A 20,328-nucleotide genomic window follows, 5' to 3' on the forward strand; every position below is an offset into this window, starting at 1 on the left:
TATCTTATTTCATCGTAATTTAAAAATCTCACTTCCATTTAGAATATATTATCACATCTCATTTAAACTGCCTAACTAAATGCGGCAAAAGTGGTTGGACTAAACGGAAAAATGAAGCTCATCCTCCCGGATAAAGTTTGTTTAAAATGCCTTGACCAAACAAGCTTATTTCAAGTTATTTTATTTTCTTAGTCACTTTCTTGGGAAAACGACATAGAGGGCGATAAGAAGTTTAAAATGAAATTATCTTGTAGCCAAATCTTAATAATGTTAACAGTGTATCAACTTGCAAATATAATTTTTCATTTATGAATACTTTTGTATTGTCGCACAGAGCTTATAAATGCTGTTCTATGCATAGCTTTGAATTCCGTTTTGTTACGGTAGAAATGATCCAAATCTTTTGTTTCAATGTAGTATCAGGTATACTATATATCCTTATTCTGTTTTGTTCTAAATCCCGGCCAATCCCGGTCCGTTTCAACCAATTCCATGATACATTATATTCTGAGCTATTTTAATGGAAATTTTGCATTTCATGGGTTTGAATGGTATTTTTATAAATTTTAAATCTAAATGGAATTACAATTTTAAAATCTAAAAAGTATATAATTTAGATTTTTTAATAATTTTAGGTCTCGTTTATTTTTATAAAATTTTTTATTTTACAAATTTTTTTATTTCATCTCATTCAATTATTATAATTTTTTTAAATTTTTATATAAAATATAGTAAATAATTTAATTTTTTTAAATTTCAAAATAAAAATAATATTAATAAAATATTTTAATAACATTTTATTTTATTTTTATTTTATTTTTTCAATTTCCCTCGTCTAATTCCGAAACGAAAAGATGTTAGAATATTTTATTCCAATACGTAACCGGCATAGTCATGGGAGGGAATCTGCCTGCGCAAGTGCCAGTTGGCCGAAAATAAAAAGGTAATGAACTTTTCAGGAAAGTTCGTGCACGTTTGGTTAATAAATTCATTTTAATTTATTATAATTTATTATTATTATTTTTTAAAATTTTAAAATAATAATAATATTAAAAACTAATATTTTAATAATATTTTATCATCTCAATTTAAATTAATTTAATATCGAAACGCCATATAATTTTCTGCAACCGGGGTGGACAGTGTCTTATTATTTTACTGATTCTCTGCGAGGAAATTAAGAAACTTCCACCTAATGTCTGAATATATTATGAACAAAAACCATCCAGTAACGTGAAGAAAACGAGGATTAATCCAATTGACCTTGAGTGCTCTAGAAATTTATAACATTGACCCGATGTCTAATCTGCAAACAAAGCGTGTCTTGAGAAACCATTATATATTTCTCTCGATCCACTGTTCCTGCAAATCATATTTTTCCCAACACTTTCTCTGCCAGGCACGCTTTTCACCTACCTCGCCCCTTGCAAAGTCTTGATCGAAAGTTTTCTGTTATTTTGAGAGAAACTTTAGATTAGTTTGGCTCTTGCAGAAGCTGTAAAGTACCAGAAAGTAGATTATGTCGGCTTCAAGATCAGGTTTTCTTTGTTCTGGTATTCCCGATGGAACTTCTCGCAGATACCCTGTTTCATTTCGTAATCCTAGTCGTGTTCTGATTACTTCAAAGCGCGATATCAGAAGCTGTTTTCTTGGAAACGGCCGGAGTGTTCAGTTTCTCAGCATCGGCCTGGGAGATCTAATTGCCAGCAGTACAAAGCTGGGGTAATCATCTCGACTTTAACCCAAATTCTTCTGGATGATCATTATATTATACAAATGATTGTCAGCTTATGTTGATCTTTATGAATCTAATCATGTAGGGACATGGCTGTTGATAGTAGTTCACAACCAGGACCTCTGGTTCCTTCTGATCCTTCTCCTGATTCATGGTAGGACTTTTCTTCCCCTTTTTTGGAATTGTCAATAAGACATATATATCTTTTGATCTGTTTGGTTTCCTGTTCTTTCTGACAAAAACGTTTATGGCAATATCCACCAGGAAAATCTGGATCGTTGGGGTGATTGCGACTGTGGTTCTCCCATTTCTGGGGATCAAATTTGGGCCGTTCATGAAATTTAGAAGTAAGGAACTCAAAGCTGTTATTGTCCATTCTACCAATAATAAAGCACATTAAATTTAGTTCTGCATCTTTATGAACTTGTCATTTTCATTGCCATTGCCAATTAATGTAAGAGGTTTTGATGCCATGCTTCGATTCATGAATGTATAGAGCAAGTTGACTCGGCAGTGCAGAGGGCAGAAGATGTGGTAGAGGCCGTAGAAAAGGTGGCTGAGCAAGTGGGGAAAGTTGCAGGAGACATTGCCGATGACCTCCCGGCCAGCGGCAAACTTAAAGATGCTGCAACTTTTATTGAAAACTTGGCCAAGGAAACAGCCAAGGATGCCCATCTTGCAGATGAACTAATTGACAAGGTTTTTACCTAACCCACTACTTTTCTTGAGCGGTTGTAATTGCAGATCTTATTCAATTACTCTCAGATAATAGAATGCAGCAAAAGTTTCATCATTCAAGAAAAAGACTCTTGCTTTTTTCTTGGGGATTTAGTCACATGCATCCCCTAGAATCACAGGGGATACCATTAGAAAACGAATCTTAAAGGGTCCATATCCAGCTACTAGTCTCATGGTTTGCGACAAAGGGGAATATTTTTTATTGGAACATACCGTAGTCACAAAAAAATTATACAAAAATAATCTCATAAATTGATACAGTTTGATGTGATTCGTCAGATTTATAAAATTAATTTTATTATAAAATAGATCTAACGCATTTGTGATATTGTTTTTATGTAATTTCTTTTTTGAGATGTAGCAGTATTCTTTTTTGGGTAGTGATAGGATTACTATCCATTTACATTTCAACTTTTTTTTATTTTTTTAACATTTTTTTAAGTATTTTTTTAACATCCTTAATTATTAAAAAAAAATTTAAAAAATATATAACTTTACTAATACTTACTGCTTTAATTATTAAATAAAATACAAAAATATAAAAAAATTAAATACAAAAAAAAATAAATAAATAAGTAGTAATAAAGTAATAATTCTATCATTTATCTTTTTTTTATTAGCCCACTTGCTTGTGATTCCTTCTTGCAAGTTGCACCAATAAGAACTCCAACTTCGTTTTCTAATTAATGAGATTGCTTGTCTGCTTATTGGGACCATTGACAAGATCGATGGCTTCATTAATTTATGGCTGCGATGTGCTTTTGGAGTTTAGCAGATAATTATGAATTAACATGCAGTAGAGGGATGAGGATTTTAGACACCATTGAGTTCACATTATCCATGGAAAACATTTGATACAGTGAGGTTCGCAAACTATGTTATATATTTGAATTGCGAAAAAGTGTTTGGATAAAAAAATTCTAGAGAAATCTCAATTGTGAAATTATATTTACAGTCGTACAAGCGTTGCACACTCTTTTTTAAAAAATAAATAAATATATGATTTATATGAAAAAAAAATTAATAATAGACCTTACTCTTTTTCAAAAAGAATGTATAATTTATATAACTTATGACTGTATCTAATATTTTTTATCTCATTATAAATTTTAGAATCATATTTTAATCTTAAAAAAATTCTTAATCCAACAATCATAAAGCTGAGGAAGCAACCAAAACATTTCTGGATAGTAACAGTTTGTTTAATGTACCATTTGCAGGCCCAGGAAGTGGAAGAGAAGGTGGACTCATTCATTGAACCTCAACCAGACGCTGATCAAGTGAAAGTGACGCCTAAAGAAGCAAATGGTCAAAAGCAAAGCTAGAAATAGCATTACAGAGCCCGTGGTGGCCTTGACATGTACTTTGTTGAACAGAAAATATTATTGAAATGAGATGCTTCATCCTTATCTCTCTAATTGTAGCTGCAATTCAATTAGATATTCTTGGATTCAGTATTCAGTCATAATCATTGTTAAAGATGGAAATTATTTCCAGTCATAATACATAAATAAAGTACAAAGATTTAACCATTTCTTGATGGACTTTTCATCTTTTCTATATATGCATAGTGGATTAATTGAAAAGTGTTATAGCTTAAAATAATTTTATAAAAATAAATTTATAACCAGACGTGATTTCATATAATATGTTAGATTTATTTTATAATAAAAGTAGTTTTATAATTACAAATTTTAAATATACTTTTATAAAATTTCTTTGTGATTCAAGCATTTATCTTCTTCATTATATGTTCCCGTCAATTTTTATTTTCTTTTAGAATTTATATCCAAACTTTATAGGTCCTAGAAGATTTATTAGGAACTTAATATTTTTGAAAAGTTACGTATGAATAATAATAAATATTATAACATCCACTCCATATGTTTATATTTCTCCTAGTCGGCTTCGTTTGTTTTCGCATATGAAATAAGTTAAGTTGAAATTAAAGTTAAAAGTTGAATAAAATATTGTTAAAATATATTTTTTAAATTATTTTTATTTCGAGATTTGGAAAAGTTGAATTATTTATTTTATTTTGTGTAAAAATTTAAAAAAATTGTTATAATTAAATGAGATTAGATGAGAGGAGTTGTGAAAACAAACACCTTAAGCCCATTGGTCGGACAAGAATTTCAAAAAATTTTAAAATACCATACAATTTGCAATCCAAATTCGAACTTTTGCATTCAGTGCAATAAAAAAATATACAAATTTAAATAGGAACCGACAATAAAAAGAAAAAAAAAACATCTGAACAGGTTTTACATATGAAAAATCAATTCTCACCAACCTATGACTTCACAATTTTTTTTATACTAATGACTAATTTTTAGTTTAATGATGCTATTTTATTGTTCCAAATGAATAGAGAATGCAAGATTTGTAAGAGTGGTAAATTACTAAGGCCAATATAGAAATGGTTTCATCTCAACTCATCTCATCATTATAATTTTTTTAAATTTTCACACAAAATATAATAAATAATTCAATTTTTTCAAATTACAAAATAATAATAATATTAAAAAAAATATTCTAATAATATTTTATTTAACTTTTAATTTTTATATAAAATTATCTTATTTTATCTCACTATTCAAACATGACCTAAATGTTTCGATCATCACCAAAACAAAATCTAATATAGAACTAAATATTTTTTTTTAACAAAAAAAATAATTTATAAAGGAGGCAAATTGCATCCATTAGTCCTAATGGGTGCAACCCCTACAGCCACTAGGGAAATACGACAGTACTCCCATTAGCCCTGATGAGTAGCCAGCCACCCTTACAGTCACCCATAGGGTGACCACATTCAATTATTTTTATAATTATTATTATTTCTAAATTACTAATTATAAAAGATAATTATTTCTTAGATTCTATTTAGATAAAAAAAAAAAAAAAGTATTGCATCTCATCCAATCTTATTACTATAATTTTTTAAAATTTTCACATAAAATATAATAAATAATTTAATTTTTTTAAATTCTAAAAATAATAATAATATTAAAAAAATAATATTCTAACAATATTTTATTCAACTTTTATATAAAATCATCTCATCTCATTTCACTATCTAAATCACACCATATTATTTTATATTTTATATGATCAATGATAATAAATTAGCTAAAAATTACATTATTAAGTTATATAATTTCTACATAAAATAATATATTAAAATTTTTAAAAATACATATAGGGGTTCAATCTTCAGTCTGGTCCGGTCTGGTCCGAAATTGGTAGACCTCTAGACCGGACTGAATTTCATTAATCCACATATTTTAAGACCAAGACTAACCGGTCCAGAATTCGGTTTGGTCTAATCGATTTTGCCGATCCGGACCGAATTCTTTACTTTCCTAAGCAGAGTTAAACACAAGCAAGTTTCCAATTCCCAACCTTTCCTAAAAAATAAGAGAGCGTGCCATGTCCTATCTACCAAGTGAAATTGTACTCTTCATATTACAATTTGTATATATATAACAGAAACGCTTTGGTCCAGCTCAATTGCTGTCGGAGGAAAAACAGTCCACCAATCAAAATGGCTACACGTAAAATTATGGAGGTTGGTTACAATAGAAGGAAAGCAGTTGATTAGTTCCCTTCCTCTTCCCCTCCCCTCCCCCGTTCCAGCACTACACCGAAGCTTATTTTTGTTCCAGGACTATGTCAACAACTCAAAAATCACTATAAAATCACTTACCATAGAAAGTCAATCTTGCCGTCGCCTTTCACTCCTCAGAGAAGGAAAGCAGCTATTTTTGTTGCCGTCGCTGCCACCAATGGTTTGATTTTTACACGTTGTTTATCTCTTTTGTAGAGTGTCTTTCCAAACCAAAAAATGCATATAAGAACTTTATAACCCAACACATAGTTTTGCACTTTGTTTCACCCCTGATGCTTGCACGATACTAACACATTATTGTTTCTTTCTTTTGCACTGGATGTAGAGTTTTGATTTTTATTTTTTTTCCCAAGAATTCTTCTTGTTTCACCCCTTCCTATTACTTATCAAAACAATAATGTGTTAGAAAATATAAATAAAAATTGAGGACACTAACTATTTGTAAAAACATCAAACATAATTTTTTGAAGAGTACTAGTTTGGCCTAATACATTTTTTTCTCATTAATAGAAAAGCATACCTATCATTTATGGGCTCTTATCATGACAGTAATATAGACGATAGGTCTCTTATTTGACAGTAATATCGTCATGCATCTCATTACATGTTTTCTCATTACATTTTTCTTGAAGTTTACATGTTTTCTCATTACTGGTTTCCAACAATTAGGATCGTCTTGTTTTACATATATAAAAAAACTTATAGCAAATACCTTTCAAGTTTATTGCAACAGTGAAATAATATATATTAATCCATCCAAGGCATCATGCATATATATATGGTCAAGCAGCAAGTATGATCAGTCTAATTAATTACAGAAGATGATAGTTGAGAGGTTGATTATCAACATAATTATCTATATCATCATTTCTTTAATTTATTGGTCAAATTGAGCGTCTTCATCAGTACTAGTTCGACCCTTTTAATTTGATATACATAAGTGAAAGCATATATATAACATAAGCTAGCTATAAACTAGTCTATCAATTAAACTTGATTTGATGTGATTTGTGCACTGACTTTTTGTTTCTTATTTTTTAACAAAAGATCAAATTTGGAGTTCTTATAGTGATGAAGTTGAAGATGTTGTGAATTTGGAAGATGAAGTTCGTATGAGTGACGAAGTGAATGTAGAAAATGTAGTGAATATGGAAGATGTAGTGAATTTGAGACCTTGTTTGAGTAGTGGTCTGAATGAGCCATTCATTGGCATGGTATTTGATGACGTAGAAGACGTCCAAACATTTTACAAGACATATACAAGAAAAAAAAGGTTTTGTCATTCGGACCCAACATACTCGATTGTTGACAAAGGAGAAAAAATTGTGTTGTAGACTACGTTTGCTCAAGGGAAGGATTTCAACAGGAAATAGGCAAACAAAAAGAACGAATAATTCCGGAACCTGCTGAGACAAAGATTGGTTGTAAAGCATTGATGGGGATAAAAAAAAAATGTGAAAAGTGGATAGTATGTAAGTTTGTGTTTCGACATAATCACATGCTACTTACATCGAGAAGTACTAGTTTGCTTCGTGAATTGACAGATAATGTTGGATACACTGAGAAGTACTACTTACACCGAGAGTCCAATATACCGACAAGGAAGATAATGTCGGTATCGAGTAAAGGAGTAGAGGGTGCCTTTAATATTGGGTGTATTGGCAAGGATGTGGAAAATTAATTGGGAAATTAAAAGAGGAAAATTTTTGAAGAGGGAGATGCACAAAAGTTATATGTGTATTTTCTTAATCGACAATGCAAAGAGCGCAGCAATACAATTGTTAATGCTCCAGAATTTTTTTTTAAAAAAAAAAGGGGTTACTGAGAAAACATTAAATTAGATGGTACTGTTATAAAGGATAAAGAATATCTAAGTTCATAGATAAAGAATTTTAAGACTACCTTTTACATGCTCTCTACTTGGAAAACTCAATAATAAGCAAAATAACATATTTTGATTCTTTGCATTTCCATGTAAAATTACTCTCAGCCTCTTTTTCTTGCCAAGCATGTCATTGCTGAAAATCAAATAAGTAAATCATGGTAGCCATCAACTAATGGATAAGCTACTAGTAAATCATGCCAGATGCCTTGCTTCAATTTTTTCAATTGAAGACATTACCCTACATGGGTTACTCTTAAACTAATAACCATGAACCATTAAACTATTAGACCTGGAATCTACTTCTCTAGAGGTTTCATTCTAAAACAGACCCAATACCATGATATTGCAAAACAATAACCATAAAGTGATTGGAATTCAAATTGAATCATCAGATAGTTGCAAAAAACTGATATTGCTAGACTAAAGTAGTTTCAATCATACCAATGATAGGTAATGAGCAGCGGTTGGAGGGCCTTTGAGACGTTTTTACAAACAGTTGGTATTCATGGAGTAGATGAGTTATCAATCCATATGCCAAGATAATTTCCATAGCCCAAATTACAATCACTTCGAAATAAGATCTAACTCCAATACAAGAACTCCAATACAAGTCCAATACAAATTCTGTTAAGACCAAAAATTTTGAAATATAAACATTTTACCAATCGGCAAAAATCTAGCAATGCGACATTAGGGGTGTCGTCGAGAGGCAGTTGCACCGATTCTCTGCCTTCAGGGATGAGTGGGGTGCCATCGAATTTGGGTTAGGATGGAGTGGGTGCCATTGCGTTTGGGTTGGGATGGAGTGGGATGCATGGAGTGGGTGCCGTCGGGTGGTGGGTTTGAATAGGAAGAAGTGGAATTGGATGGGTTGTTGGGGTGTAGTGGGATGCATGGTAATGGTGCTAAGCAACTGACGTGTCGCATTCTGATTGGTGGGTTGGTTTTTTAGATAAGCAGAAGGGTTGTTCCCCAGGTTTTCTTTATGTATAAACATAAAAAATTCTATTCATTATCCCCACACACCACATTTTTTTTATTATAATTTGTTAGACTTGTTCACAAGATTGTACATGTCAAGCAGTGGCCTCTTAAACCAGCCTTTATATAAGAGGTCAAGACAATACAAGAGTTTTACTTGAACAATGTGAGACTCACTTGTGAACAAGTCTAACAAATTTAAAAACTGATAGCATAGTTTTTATCTTCTCAGTTTTTAAATTATTGTTATAAATAGAAATTTTAATTTACAATTTTAATTATATAATAATTTGGGTTTGGGTCCAAAAAAATATTTTTGGACCGAGAAATAATTTTTAGTCCCAATGAGGTATCAATACCCTCGAAGTGGGCGGGGGCGGGGGTGCGAAGGGGATAGGATGTCTGCCCCCGCCCCTGGCATTGGGGAGGGGTGCGGGGGTGGAAAACCTCCCCTCGCATATGTGGGGGCGGGGTGCGGGAAATGGGTGACCCCGCCCCCGCCCCCGCCCCCGCATCCGCATATGTGTGTATGACCCCTAATGAGTGCCCTCTAACGAGTGGCTCGATCATCCTTGGATTGGTCTCATATAATTTGGCATATGCTAACTTTTTTTATTTAAATTCGATAGACTATAATTAGTATTAATCACTTGAGAATTTCTTTAATTTTTTGATGAGACTGAGGCCTGGTTTGATTATATAGATAAAATTATCTCATCTCATATAATCATTATAATTTTTTCAAACTTCCACATAAAATATAATAAACAATTAAATTTTTTCAAATTCGAAAATAAAAATAATATAAAAAAATTATATTTTAACAATATTTTATTCAATTTTCAATTTTTATTTCATCTCATCTCATCTGTATAATTAATCTGTAGTCACTTAAATGTGAGGGAACTCTTGTGACTTCGTGCCATTTAAGGGCTTGTTTAAGAACACAAACCATCTCATCTTATTTCATTTTATTTCAAACACAAATACTTTTCAATTTTAAATCTTTAACTTTGTCATCTAATCATACTGTATTAATTATTATAACTTTTCAAAACTTCCAAACAAAATATAAAAAAATAATATTTTCAAATTTTAAAATAAAAATAATATTAAGATTTATATACTAACAATATTGTTAGTTTATAATAATTTTATTCAATTTATTTTTTCATTTTTCAAAATTTAATAAAATATCGTTACTCAAATAATTTTATTATTATTTATCAATTATTTTATTAATATTTATTAAATTTTAATTTCATTTCATTCCTCCGTAGTCCCCTAAAATCCCTGAAATCGAATTCTCCGTGAATTGGATCACAGCCACGCCTAGGAAGAAGCCCAACTCCGGTTTCCTCTCGTACCAATTTTATTTAGCGCGAACAGGAAAAAAAAAAATGAAAAAAAGGGGGGGAAAAGGAAAAGGAAAAGGAAAGGACGAAGTTAATTTTTGAATCCTGATTCCTAACGGCTAGCCCTCTTCTTTTCGAAATCCGACTGAGAAAAGTTGCGAAAAAAAGACTGCTTTCATACAAGAAACCTCGACGATTCGATTCGATTCGATTCCCAAAGATTAAGCCTTGCCGGTGTAACTCTCTCTAGGGCTTGCAATCTCCTATCCTCTGCAAATTCTTGGCCTTCATTTGCCCCCAAAGAAAACCAAGACGCCCTCGTTTTCGTCCTCCAAACTCATACCCTAAGTCCATTCACCACATTTGAGAGGTTCAGTTTTCTGTTGTGAATTCGGGTTCTCGAGGTTTATAGGGTTTTGATCGGGGTCCAAGAATTCCTCGAGATGGACCCCTCCCAAGGAGTCGACGACTACATCAAAGAATCCATTGATCACTCCCTAGGGCTCCCCGTATCTACGCGGACTCTGGATTTGAAGCTTCACTCCTCCGAAGAGGCACAGCGCCGACTCCGCAACCGGTGCCTTTCCCTACAGACCCAATTGCAGGAGAAAGAAGACGTCATCGAGCGCGTTAGGGTTCGTTCGTTGCAACTTCCCGAACTAAATATGTATTTTTTTATTTAAAGATTGTGTTTTCGTTCCTGGTTTAATTTATTCGTTTGTTTTTTCAGGCTGAAGCGAGTATGAATGCGTTAGCATTGAAGAAGTTCGTGGAGGAGAATCAGAACTTAGCTATGGAGTGTGCAAATCTTTTATGTCAGCGTAATAAGTGGGAGAGGGAGTGCTCGCTTTACGATCGTGACCGCGAAGCATTGATGGAATTTGGGAATGAGACCGATCAGCGTGCCAAGGAGGCCGAGATTCGAGTTCATGAGTTAGAGGAGGAGGTCAGAAGGATTTGGGACGAATTGCAGTTCTACAAGCATGAATACAATATGCGTGCGGTAATTTCTGTTCGCTGTCTACCATCCTTTTCTAAATATATCTGTGTTTTTTCATCTTAATTGTGATAGTTGAAAGAGAAAGGTACCTGGAAACTTTGATGGGTGATATCTTTCAGTGGATTTCGTAGGATTTTTTTTTTTTTGGTACTGTAAGAAGAGGAGTTCGTAAAATCATTTTCAAAATCATTTGAATCCTACGAATGTTTGGTAACAACATGAGATGAGAAATTTTTAAAATTTTTTATAATTTTTTTCTTAAAAATCAAATACGTGACATTTTTCAATTTCAAATGTTTAACATTTTCTTTTAATCATTATCTAAACACAAAAATCAATAAGGGGATATTTGAAAATAGTTTTAGTTTCATCCCATCCCATTTTATCTCATCGCATCCTATTTCATTTTTTTCTCAAATATCATTTAAACACAAATAAGCACTTTCAAACTAATTATTATGACTTTTTCAAATTTGCAAAAACAAAAAAAAATAATAATTTAAATTTTTTCGAATCTCAAAATAAAAATTATATTTTAACAATATTTTAACTTTATAGTATTTTTTATTCAATTTTTTTTCTCATTTTACAAAACCTCATAAAATATTAACTCAAACTATCTTGAGTAATATTAGATACAGTCATGCGCGACGCTTTCACATTCTACGACTCCATCATACTACTATTCATAAAATTTTCATTTCATCACATTCTTCGAGCATCCTCTCAACTTTTCTAAACTTTCAAATAAAACACAAAAATCAATACAACTTTTTCAAATTTTAAAACAAAAATTATATTTAAACAGTTTTTTAACTTTATAATATTTTAATTCAATTTTTTTTCTCATTTTTCAAAATATAATAAAATATTTTGACTTAATCAATTTCACTACTATTCAGTCTTGCAATATCTTTCAGAATGGCTAGTTGAATCTTTGGTACTATCTGTGCATATTGCTACAATATATATGCGTGTCATATCCACACACACGCGTGCGCTATTTACATCCAAATCAGGGATGCTTTTAATGCAAAGAGTTGTGAATGCGTAAGATGATTTTAATGCTTTTAATATATGCATTTCCTTGCATTCAAGTTTTTTAGTTTTGTATTTGATTTGAAAAAGAAAGGAAAAGAATTACATCTTATGGTAAACCTTTTCCTTTGTTTTATGTGTAAGGGTAGTGGTGAATCTGTTAGTCATTTATTACTTCATTGTAAGGTGGTTAGGGCCATTTGGGATGATATTTTCTGCGGGACTGGACTTGCATGGGTAATACCTGGGAGGGTGGTTGATCTCCTTGCTAGCTGGAGAGGTATTCAGGGTAATCTCCAAATTGCAGCAGTTTGGAAGATTGTATCCTTATTTCTAACTTGGTGCCGTCGAATGGAGTAGAATGACTGGAGTTTTGAAGATGTGGAACGGTCTTTGGAGGACCTTCGAAGATTTTTTACGTTACTCTATTGTTATAGGCATCTGTTATTGATTTCAATGGAGCTAGTTTTCACGATTTTCTTATTTCTTTCACTAGCACTTGACGCTTTACTTAGGTGTTTCTTTTGTATACTTCATGTGTAGTTGGGTCCTGCCTATTCTTTTGATTCAATAAAATTCTATTTTACCTATAATAAATAGTAAATCTTTTCCTTTTTATTTTACATACGTCCTCTATCTCTCCAATTTAATATTTCTCTTTGCTTATTTCTCTTGGTCAGTTCTTTTTCAGGTACTTTGAAGAAAAGTAAATAGATGCAAATGATTGTGGTGATGTCAAATATTGCTAATAAAAATATTAACTAAAAATAAATTTATATAAATTCGTAGAGAGTTTGATTCTATCCTGAATTAAATTGAGGCTAACTTTTTTTTTCACTTGAAGGTTGATTCATCTACCGATGAAACAGTTATAGAGAACAATTTACTTGAGTCAGTGCTAACAACATTGATCATTAAAGACGATGTTGCATCAGTACATGGTTTCTTGGAGGCCAATAGCAGGCATGAGTCATGTCAAACGATGTTAAAAATGTGGAATTGGTGAGTATTTTTCTTTCAATTAGGTATTGTTCCTTTTTCTTGGCTGAACTAGTTAGTTCTCACTTTGTATTTTGTGCCACTACAACATATTTAGGAGATTTTACCATCATATATTGTTACCCGTTTGAGTTGTCGTTGCTGTTGATTCTTACTTAAAATTTCGTATGATACTGTTGCAGCTTGAGGCCATCAACACAAAAAGTCCTTTCATTAGCTGCTGAAGTGAAGATACTTGAGAAAGATAAGTAATGTCTAAGGGTTAACCTTACTAGAGCTGAAGAGGAGGTGAGAAGTGTTGCAAATCCATTCACCGTTGGAGGAGCTCCCCAAACCCTCCCCCCCTCCCTTCTCCGGGCAGGCACCTTCTCTGTGTGTGCGTGTGTTGGATTCTGTGTTTCCCGAATAAATGTTGATGATATATGTAGGTAAAAGTGCTGTTTGAAGAAAATAACATATTGAATGAGGAGAATACAAGGTTACTGAGGCAATACCAGAAAGAAAGAAGCCATGGTTCTGGTGGGAAACACACCGGCAGTGCTTCTGCCACGGCCAAGGTGAGAAAAAGTGGTGAAGTAAAGCTTGCAAGACATCTTTACTTATTACAACCAAAAAGAACAAGAAAAATTATCATGCTTTGATCTTCGCATAATTTTTTTCTTTGTGTGATCTAATATTGTAAATTACTTCTTTGCAGTCAAACAAGCGAAAATCAATCGCCAAGATGAGCAGCCCAATTGAGAAGAAGCTTGATTTTAATGATCTAGATTTGTCAAGACAGCCCCTGTCAATCTTGCAATATAACTCTCCTGATCTTAAAATGCACCAGTTCTAACAAAATTTCGCAAATAAGTTTTTGATGTTCTAACAAAATGTCAGTGGCATCTACAATTTAGAAGATCTTGAATTAAGATTTATTTTCCTGTCACAATGACTTCGAGTAAAGGAAGGGCTTTCTTCCTTATAGAGTTTGTCATTTGTCTGTGGAGGTATACTATAGAGAAAGGTTAACAGTTGAATTATGATTTTTGATGGGGACATGATGTAACATTCTTCTTCTTTCTTGGTTTATCTTTTAATTTTTTCTGTGACCTCTTTGGGGCTCGAAAATGACCTTAAAGTACTCCTTGTGTGCAATTCTTGAAATCTTTTTACCCAAGTCTACAGAAGGCTATTCATAGCCCATAGGTGTTTGAATGCCAGCAACCCTCACCAGTAAAGGGCATTTGGCTGGTGAAATGATCATATTAATGCCTTTGTTATCTGCAATATAGTAAGTGCTATGTTGATGCCATAATGCTTGGCATTCTGTCGAGTTCTGGCATGTGAGCCCTGTCTATTATACCTGTACGGGCAGTTTATTCAGGGGAAATGCCCCTTTGCTGGTGTTTGATTGTTTTTATTTATTTATCTGGTAAGCAAAGAAGACAGAAAGAAGAACAATGTGGAAATTCTGTCAGGATGTGAACATGGTAGCATTTTTACTTGGCCACTAATATGGGGGGTGCATTCTCTCAAAACAGATCGAAATTAGAATAAAAGCGACTAAAAGTGAGAGGGTTTGGTTCAAGAGTGATTTTGGAACTAATAGAAGTTTTATAATATAGGCATTAGAAATTAGATACGTTCTACTGGTAAGCTAACGTGTAAAACACATCATCTACGTCACTTACATGATAAATTTGATTTCAAATATTAAAATGTTAAAATTTTATAAATTAAATTATACTATCTAAGATATTTGCTAGATGTGTTATCTAAGCCGGTTTCTAAATAGAATTTTCTTAAAAATTATTGTGTGGATAATTAAAAAATTAAATTAAAAATAAGTTCAATAAATATTTAATGTTTTTCTTATTCAAAACGACGACGTTCCAATTCGATAGCCTTTGCAGGTTGCCAGCCAGTCGTCCAAGCTCTGCCCGGCCCCGACGCACTTCTCTTATCCAAAGCCAGTATTTGTCCGTCTGTGAAACACTACCAAAGCAACACTGTCGCGAATCTTCTTCCAAGGAACACAGAGTGCAAAGGTTGATGGCTCTTCTTCGTTTTCTACACTCTCCCTCGACGGCTCACTTTCCCTCCGAACAACACCTCTCCCCCACACCTTTATCCAATATTCCTAGTACCTACAATCTTTCTTTTTCTTGGTCTCTCCCCTCGCTCTCTCTCGCCTATACACATTCCCTTTCCGTTAAGAGTAAAAGAGTAAAGAGCTTCGTCTTGCACTTCTCTTCCACCGTGCAAGAACAAGCTCTCGATTCTGTTTCCGCCCAAAGCAAAGAATCCGAGCAAGCGGCCGAAGAGTTTTCCCGAAACAGATTGATTGCCCAGAACGTACCTTGGAATTGCACCGTTGAAGACATTCGCGCTCTTTTTGAGAAGCACGGGACCGTGCTAGATGTGGAGGTTTTCTTTTTCTTTATTTTAGCAATACTGTATCTGTTGTCTCAGATGGGTTATGGTTTTTGTTTGTTTTTCTGATCTGGGTTTGTGGTGTTTTTCTGTGGTGGTGAAGCTTTCTATGCATAACAAGATCAGAAATAGAGGTTTGGCGTTTGTCGCTATGGGTTCACCTGAGGAGGCTCGTACGGCTCTCAATAATCTCGAATCGTATGTAAGCATACTATTTTTTTAGTTTTAGTTTTTTTTCCTTTTACCTCTAGGTTTTCGATTAGTCGGGTTGCTGAGATAAGAGTAATTCGGGAAAGAAGGCAATTAGAATAGTTAGTTTCAAATTCTTGCATCATTTGGCACACCTGAGAAAACTTGGAAGACTAGTCTATATCAAGCGTTTTTAACAATTTAACTCATTGATAATGGTGGCCGTCTGTTTTTGTTTGTGTTTTTTCGGGTGGCTCATTCATGCCGCTGTGTGTGTGTGTGTGTGTGTGTGTGTGTGTGTTTGTTTTATAAAGTTCGTTTCTGCTGGTTTTTCCTTGTCAGGATCTTATTATTAGAAACACTGGATCGGATTCAAACTCTAGTTAACATTCTACCACTTTTTCTGCAACAATTTTGTTTCCTTTTCTTTGTCTTATTGTTGAATTACTGGTCTTTCTTCTGTCTGCTAGGAGTTAGAGGGCCGCACTATAAAGGTCAATTATGCCAGGGCACGAAAGAAGAAACCTTCCCCTTCCCCTCGTGTGCAACCAAAGCCAGTAACATTCAACTTGTTTGTGGCTAATTTGCCTTTTGAAGCAAGGTCTAAAGATCTTAGAGAGTTCTTTAGTTCAGGGAGTGGTAATGTTGTTTCTGCCGAAGTTATATTTCATGAAAATCCAAGAAAGTCTTCTGGGTATGGATTTGTGGCTTTCAAATCCAAGAAAGAGGCTGATGAAGCTCTTACTGCTTTCGAAGGGAAGGTAATTTGGCTGTGCTGAATCATTTGCATTTATGAGTGGTGAATATGCTTGGGGGCATGTTTATTGAATTTTCTAAGGCTATTCCTAGTTAAGAGCTTCTGAGAATTTTCCCTGCAGATGTTTATGGGAAGACCACTTCGGGTGGCACGGAGTAAACAATTTGTTAAACTACGAGCAGAGGAGAATGTAGAGTCTGGAGACACATCAATTGAGTCAACCTCTAGTGCGGAGCAAGCAGATGCTGCTGATGAGAATTGAAAGTGAATTTTCAGGACAGTGAATCTGTTTCATTTCTTCAATTTGTGATTTAGTTGGTAAAGCTTCTTAACTTCAATCCTGTGAATCAGAAGCTATATAATGATTGATGTAGTATGCCTATTTCAATCATTTGATAGCTTTTTTATTTATTATTTTGTTTGTCGAATGTACGGTCTTTGAGTGAGATAGAGCATTCCTATGTCACAGGTTAAAGTTTGTCACATAATTTACAAGAGTAAGCACTGCTGTTTGAATTCCAGTTTGCTAGTTCTGGGTTCATTAATTCAAATGAAAGATATCTGTAGAATCCATATATTAGCAAAAGAGAGCACCTTCTGTCGGGATGGGTTTTCACAAAAATGCACATACACCTACACCGAATCATTCCCAAATAGATGTTTGTCCATAATCTGTAGTTACGAGGCCCCTTTTTTGGTATATTGCTGCCTCTCTCCGCATCTCCATCTTGCATCCCCACAACACCCCCCTCCCCCCCCCCCCCCCCCCCCCCCCCCCCCCCGGCGGCGCCGGCGGCGGCAGGGGCAATTCATGAAAATGGCCACAAGAGAATGAAAAGTGTTCACATTTCCACTTCTGAAATCCATTGGTTTGGAGTTCTTAGAGAAGCAATGGAAAGTTCGTGCTATGGGCCACAACAATCATTTCTATTTTGCGCCAATAGGTTTCCAAACTGAGATCTGTATAAATGAGGCTCAACTCAGAACCTGTTTCCTTTCCATCCATTTCCACAACGATCAAAATTGTCATACACTCCATATCACACCTAAGAGTCAGGGAATAAGAACGTAAAACCACAAAACACAGGATGCAGGATGGGGCAGTAATAAAGATTGAATGAATTAGTTACTTTTGGCAAACCTAAAGAAAATACAACTGGGAAAATGGGGAGAATGTTTATTTTGACTTTTCCCCCCTTTGGAAGGGGTGTTGGCCGCTGAACTTGCAAGAATGAACAATATAATGCTATAACTTGTCTCCTGATTTCAGCACATTTCTCAAATAGATATAATGTGAGCTTCATGTCCAATTTCCAGACCTTTTAGTCTTTAAGTTTCTATTTGTTCTCATATTGCACTTTTTTGTGTGTTCCTGATTATGTTACTTTTATGTTGCTGACTAAAATCAGTGACCGCAAGAATGAAAATTCTTGAATCTTGTCTGATCAGGAGAAAAAGAAAATTGTCTTGATGCAGTTGATAGAAACTGCCCTCTGAGAACTGAGTTCCTGGAAAATCAATCTCAAACTTTAGGATATCTATGCCATTTACAGAAAACTTAAAATTTCCTGATCATTTATTTCTGTAGTCAAATACTTGATCAGAAACCTTGGCATTTAGGAAATTCACTTTCCTATGATATTTTTTAAACCTCAGAGTCTTAGATCAAAATGCATCGTGTGATATCATGTGCTAACTCTTTTGGTAATTATAGTTCTAAGAAGAAAGTAAAATTACACTTTATCCCCCCTCAAATTACCCCTTATTTTGCAATATAACCACCAAACTATCAAAGTTAATGTTTAGTCCCCAAACTACCACTTGTTTTGCAGTCTATCTCCTCTTTTAAGATCCAACTATTAAGATCGGGTGTCTCCTATCCACCCTAATAGTAATCTCTTAACAAGGTGATAAATTGCAGCCTATGATAAAAATTAGGGTGTTGAATGATAATTTTGATAGTTTGATGGTCATGTTAAAAAGGGGGTTATAGTTTGGAAGGGGTAAAATGTGTTTTTCCCTAGGAAGAAATAATGAAGTGTCGTACACGCTAACATAAACTAACTTCATTTAACGGTTCTCTTTTCTTTTCTATCTCTAAACTAACACATATAAGCGTTGTGCTTGTATATGTCCCGTATATTTGGGCATTTTGCCTTCTTTTGATCAATAAAAATTTGTTTACCGATAAAAAAAAAAAAAAAAAAAAAAAAAACGTTCTCTTTTCCAATTTCATGTTCTGATTCCTTTCTAGTGCCTCAAAACGCGTGTTGTTTTCCACAAGGAGCTTCCTCGACATGGCTATCTTCATTGTGAAGTTCTTGTTGTCAATTTTTCTTCTTTCCTTTTTTTTAGTGCCTCTCTCTCTCTCTCTCTCTCTCTAAAATGCTTGCATAACTCTGAAAAGTGATTGCTACAAAACAACAAATGGATGTCAATTTGATTTAGGTGTTGAAATTTTTATCATCATTTGATAATACGGAGACCAGAACAGAATGGGCGAAATGGGATTTCTGTAGCTGTCCGTAGGTAGCTGGGACAGTGATTTGTTGGGTTTTCTGGATGTTTTAGTACCTCATCTTTTTCAAAAGTGGGGAAAAAAAACAGGAAAGGAAAACTGGGGGTGAAAATCCTGTTGATGTTGAAATTCTACCAAATCATTAGGTATAGGCTTATTGAAGATTTCGATGGTCAAAGTATTCATGATAGAGAGGTTCACCCTAACTTCTTGTCTAATTCATTCCTAAAACTGCAGGGACGACTACCTAATTCAGTGAATTCGTGGTAATGCTGCAATCAATTGTTTCTTTGGCTACAATACCAAAGAAGGGTAGGCCTTCTTCTAGCCTTTAAGCAAGATATTTAATAAATGATTAATGATAGTTGCAATTGTGAGTATACAAACGCCGCGTAATTATTTTGAAAAAAGTGAATAACTGCAGGACTCACATGAAAAGAAAATTAATTTTTTTAATAATGGATCTCACTTTTTTTCAAAGCGATTGCACGTCGCTTTGCGCACTCCACGACTGTATGCAGCATTACTCTTAATAGATAGTGTTAGAAATACTACATCAGAATACGTAGCAGAAACGATATTACCTCGTTGGTAAATTATAGATCTAGTGCAGTTGTTCCACGAATTTTCCAGTGTCGTTGTTCGTCCACAATCTTCACATGATAGTGAATTGTGCTATGTGGTAATACCAGAACAACACTCACACGTTTCATAGCCCAGCCCCTCTAGTATAACCTCCTGGCTAGCTATTAATGGCCAGCCATCAAGTCTCATGAAGTTATTTTAAGTCACTTTATAACCTCAAAGAGAATGTGAATAGATACTCACTATGAGTGTCCATTTCTTACAGATAGATAATTTCAAGAGTCTATAGATAATGCTACATATTCTTTAGGTATTCTTAGAGCACGGATGGTGTGGTATTCCTATTATGACATGTCATGTAATTAAAATTGTTTATGCAAATATCAATTTTAATTAGTATAACATCTTATGATAGAATAAAAATATCGCATATCTAAATTTTGAGCCAAAGGTTGGAGGTGGGAAGATTCTAATTAATAAGCAAGAAAGAAAGAAAGCAAAG

At 33.8% G+C, this 20,328-nt stretch overlaps 3 protein-coding genes across 3 annotated transcripts; all 3 read left to right on the forward strand.

Annotated features, from left to right (window-relative positions):
- The first annotated feature begins 1,306 nt into the window (after positions 1-1,306).
- LOC121243649 lies at positions 1,307-4,005 on the forward strand. The gene is made up of 5 exons (XM_041141773.1): positions 1,307-1,722; positions 1,821-1,889; positions 2,000-2,082; positions 2,232-2,437; positions 3,697-4,005. The coding sequence occupies exons 1-5, from the start codon at positions 1,520-1,522 to the stop codon at positions 3,796-3,798; spliced, it is 663 nt and encodes a 220-aa protein (XP_040997707.1). The 5' UTR covers positions 1,307-1,519; the 3' UTR covers positions 3,799-4,005.
- Positions 4,006-10,402: 6,397 nt separating this feature from the next.
- LOC121243185 lies at positions 10,403-14,387 on the forward strand. Its single transcript, XM_041141261.1, has 6 exons — positions 10,403-10,960; positions 11,056-11,328; positions 13,208-13,365; positions 13,545-13,650; positions 13,791-13,919; positions 14,060-14,387. The coding sequence occupies exons 1-4, from the start codon at positions 10,769-10,771 to the stop codon at positions 13,612-13,614; spliced, it is 693 nt and encodes a 230-aa protein (XP_040997195.1). The 5' UTR covers positions 10,403-10,768; the 3' UTR covers positions 13,615-13,650; positions 13,791-13,919; positions 14,060-14,387.
- An 890-nt stretch (positions 14,388-15,277) lies between these two features.
- LOC121243423 (28 kDa ribonucleoprotein, chloroplastic) lies at positions 15,278-17,060 on the forward strand. The gene is made up of 4 exons (XM_041141542.1): positions 15,278-15,771; positions 15,881-15,979; positions 16,437-16,727; positions 16,845-17,060. The coding sequence occupies exons 1-4, from the start codon at positions 15,397-15,399 to the stop codon at positions 16,983-16,985; spliced, it is 906 nt and encodes a 301-aa protein (XP_040997476.1). The 5' UTR covers positions 15,278-15,396; the 3' UTR covers positions 16,986-17,060.
- The last annotated feature ends 3,268 nt before the right edge of the window (positions 17,061-20,328 follow it).

Source organism: Juglans microcarpa x Juglans regia, chromosome 8D (genome assembly GCF_004785595.1).
Source record: "Juglans microcarpa x Juglans regia isolate MS1-56 chromosome 8D, Jm3101_v1.0, whole genome shotgun sequence".
NCBI lineage: Eukaryota > Viridiplantae > Streptophyta > Magnoliopsida > Fagales > Juglandaceae > Juglans > Juglans microcarpa x Juglans regia.

What these genes read in the sequence shown, in the direction of transcription:
- LOC121243185 (XM_041141261.1), top strand. Translation starts at nt 10,769, where the DNA reads ATGGACCCCTCCCAAGGAGTCGACGACTACATCAAAGAATCCATTGAT. An exon ending in ACGTCATCGAGCGCGTTAGG is followed by an intron (nt 10,961 to 11,055) that starts GTTCGTTCGTTG and finishes TTGTTTTTTCAG; the next exon opens with GCTGAAGCGAGTATGAATGC. An exon ending in ATGAATACAATATGCGTGCG is followed by an intron (nt 11,329 to 13,207) that starts GTAATTTCTGTT and finishes TTTCACTTGAAG; the next exon opens with GTTGATTCATCTACCGATGA.
- LOC121243649 (XM_041141773.1), top strand. Translation starts at nt 1,520, where the DNA reads ATGTCGGCTTCAAGATCAGGTTTTCTTTGTTCTGGTATTCCCGATGGA. An exon ending in GCCAGCAGTACAAAGCTGGG is followed by an intron (nt 1,723 to 1,820) that starts GTAATCATCTCG and finishes CTAATCATGTAG; the next exon opens with GGACATGGCTGTTGATAGTA. An exon ending in GATCCTTCTCCTGATTCATG is followed by an intron (nt 1,890 to 1,999) that starts GTAGGACTTTTC and finishes AATATCCACCAG; the next exon opens with GAAAATCTGGATCGTTGGGG.
- LOC121243423 (XM_041141542.1), top strand. Translation starts at nt 15,397, where the DNA reads ATGGCTCTTCTTCGTTTTCTACACTCTCCCTCGACGGCTCACTTTCCC. An exon ending in GGACCGTGCTAGATGTGGAG is followed by an intron (nt 15,772 to 15,880) that starts GTTTTCTTTTTC and finishes GTGGTGGTGAAG; the next exon opens with CTTTCTATGCATAACAAGAT. An exon ending in TTACTGCTTTCGAAGGGAAG is followed by an intron (nt 16,728 to 16,844) that starts GTAATTTGGCTG and finishes TTTTCCCTGCAG; the next exon opens with ATGTTTATGGGAAGACCACT.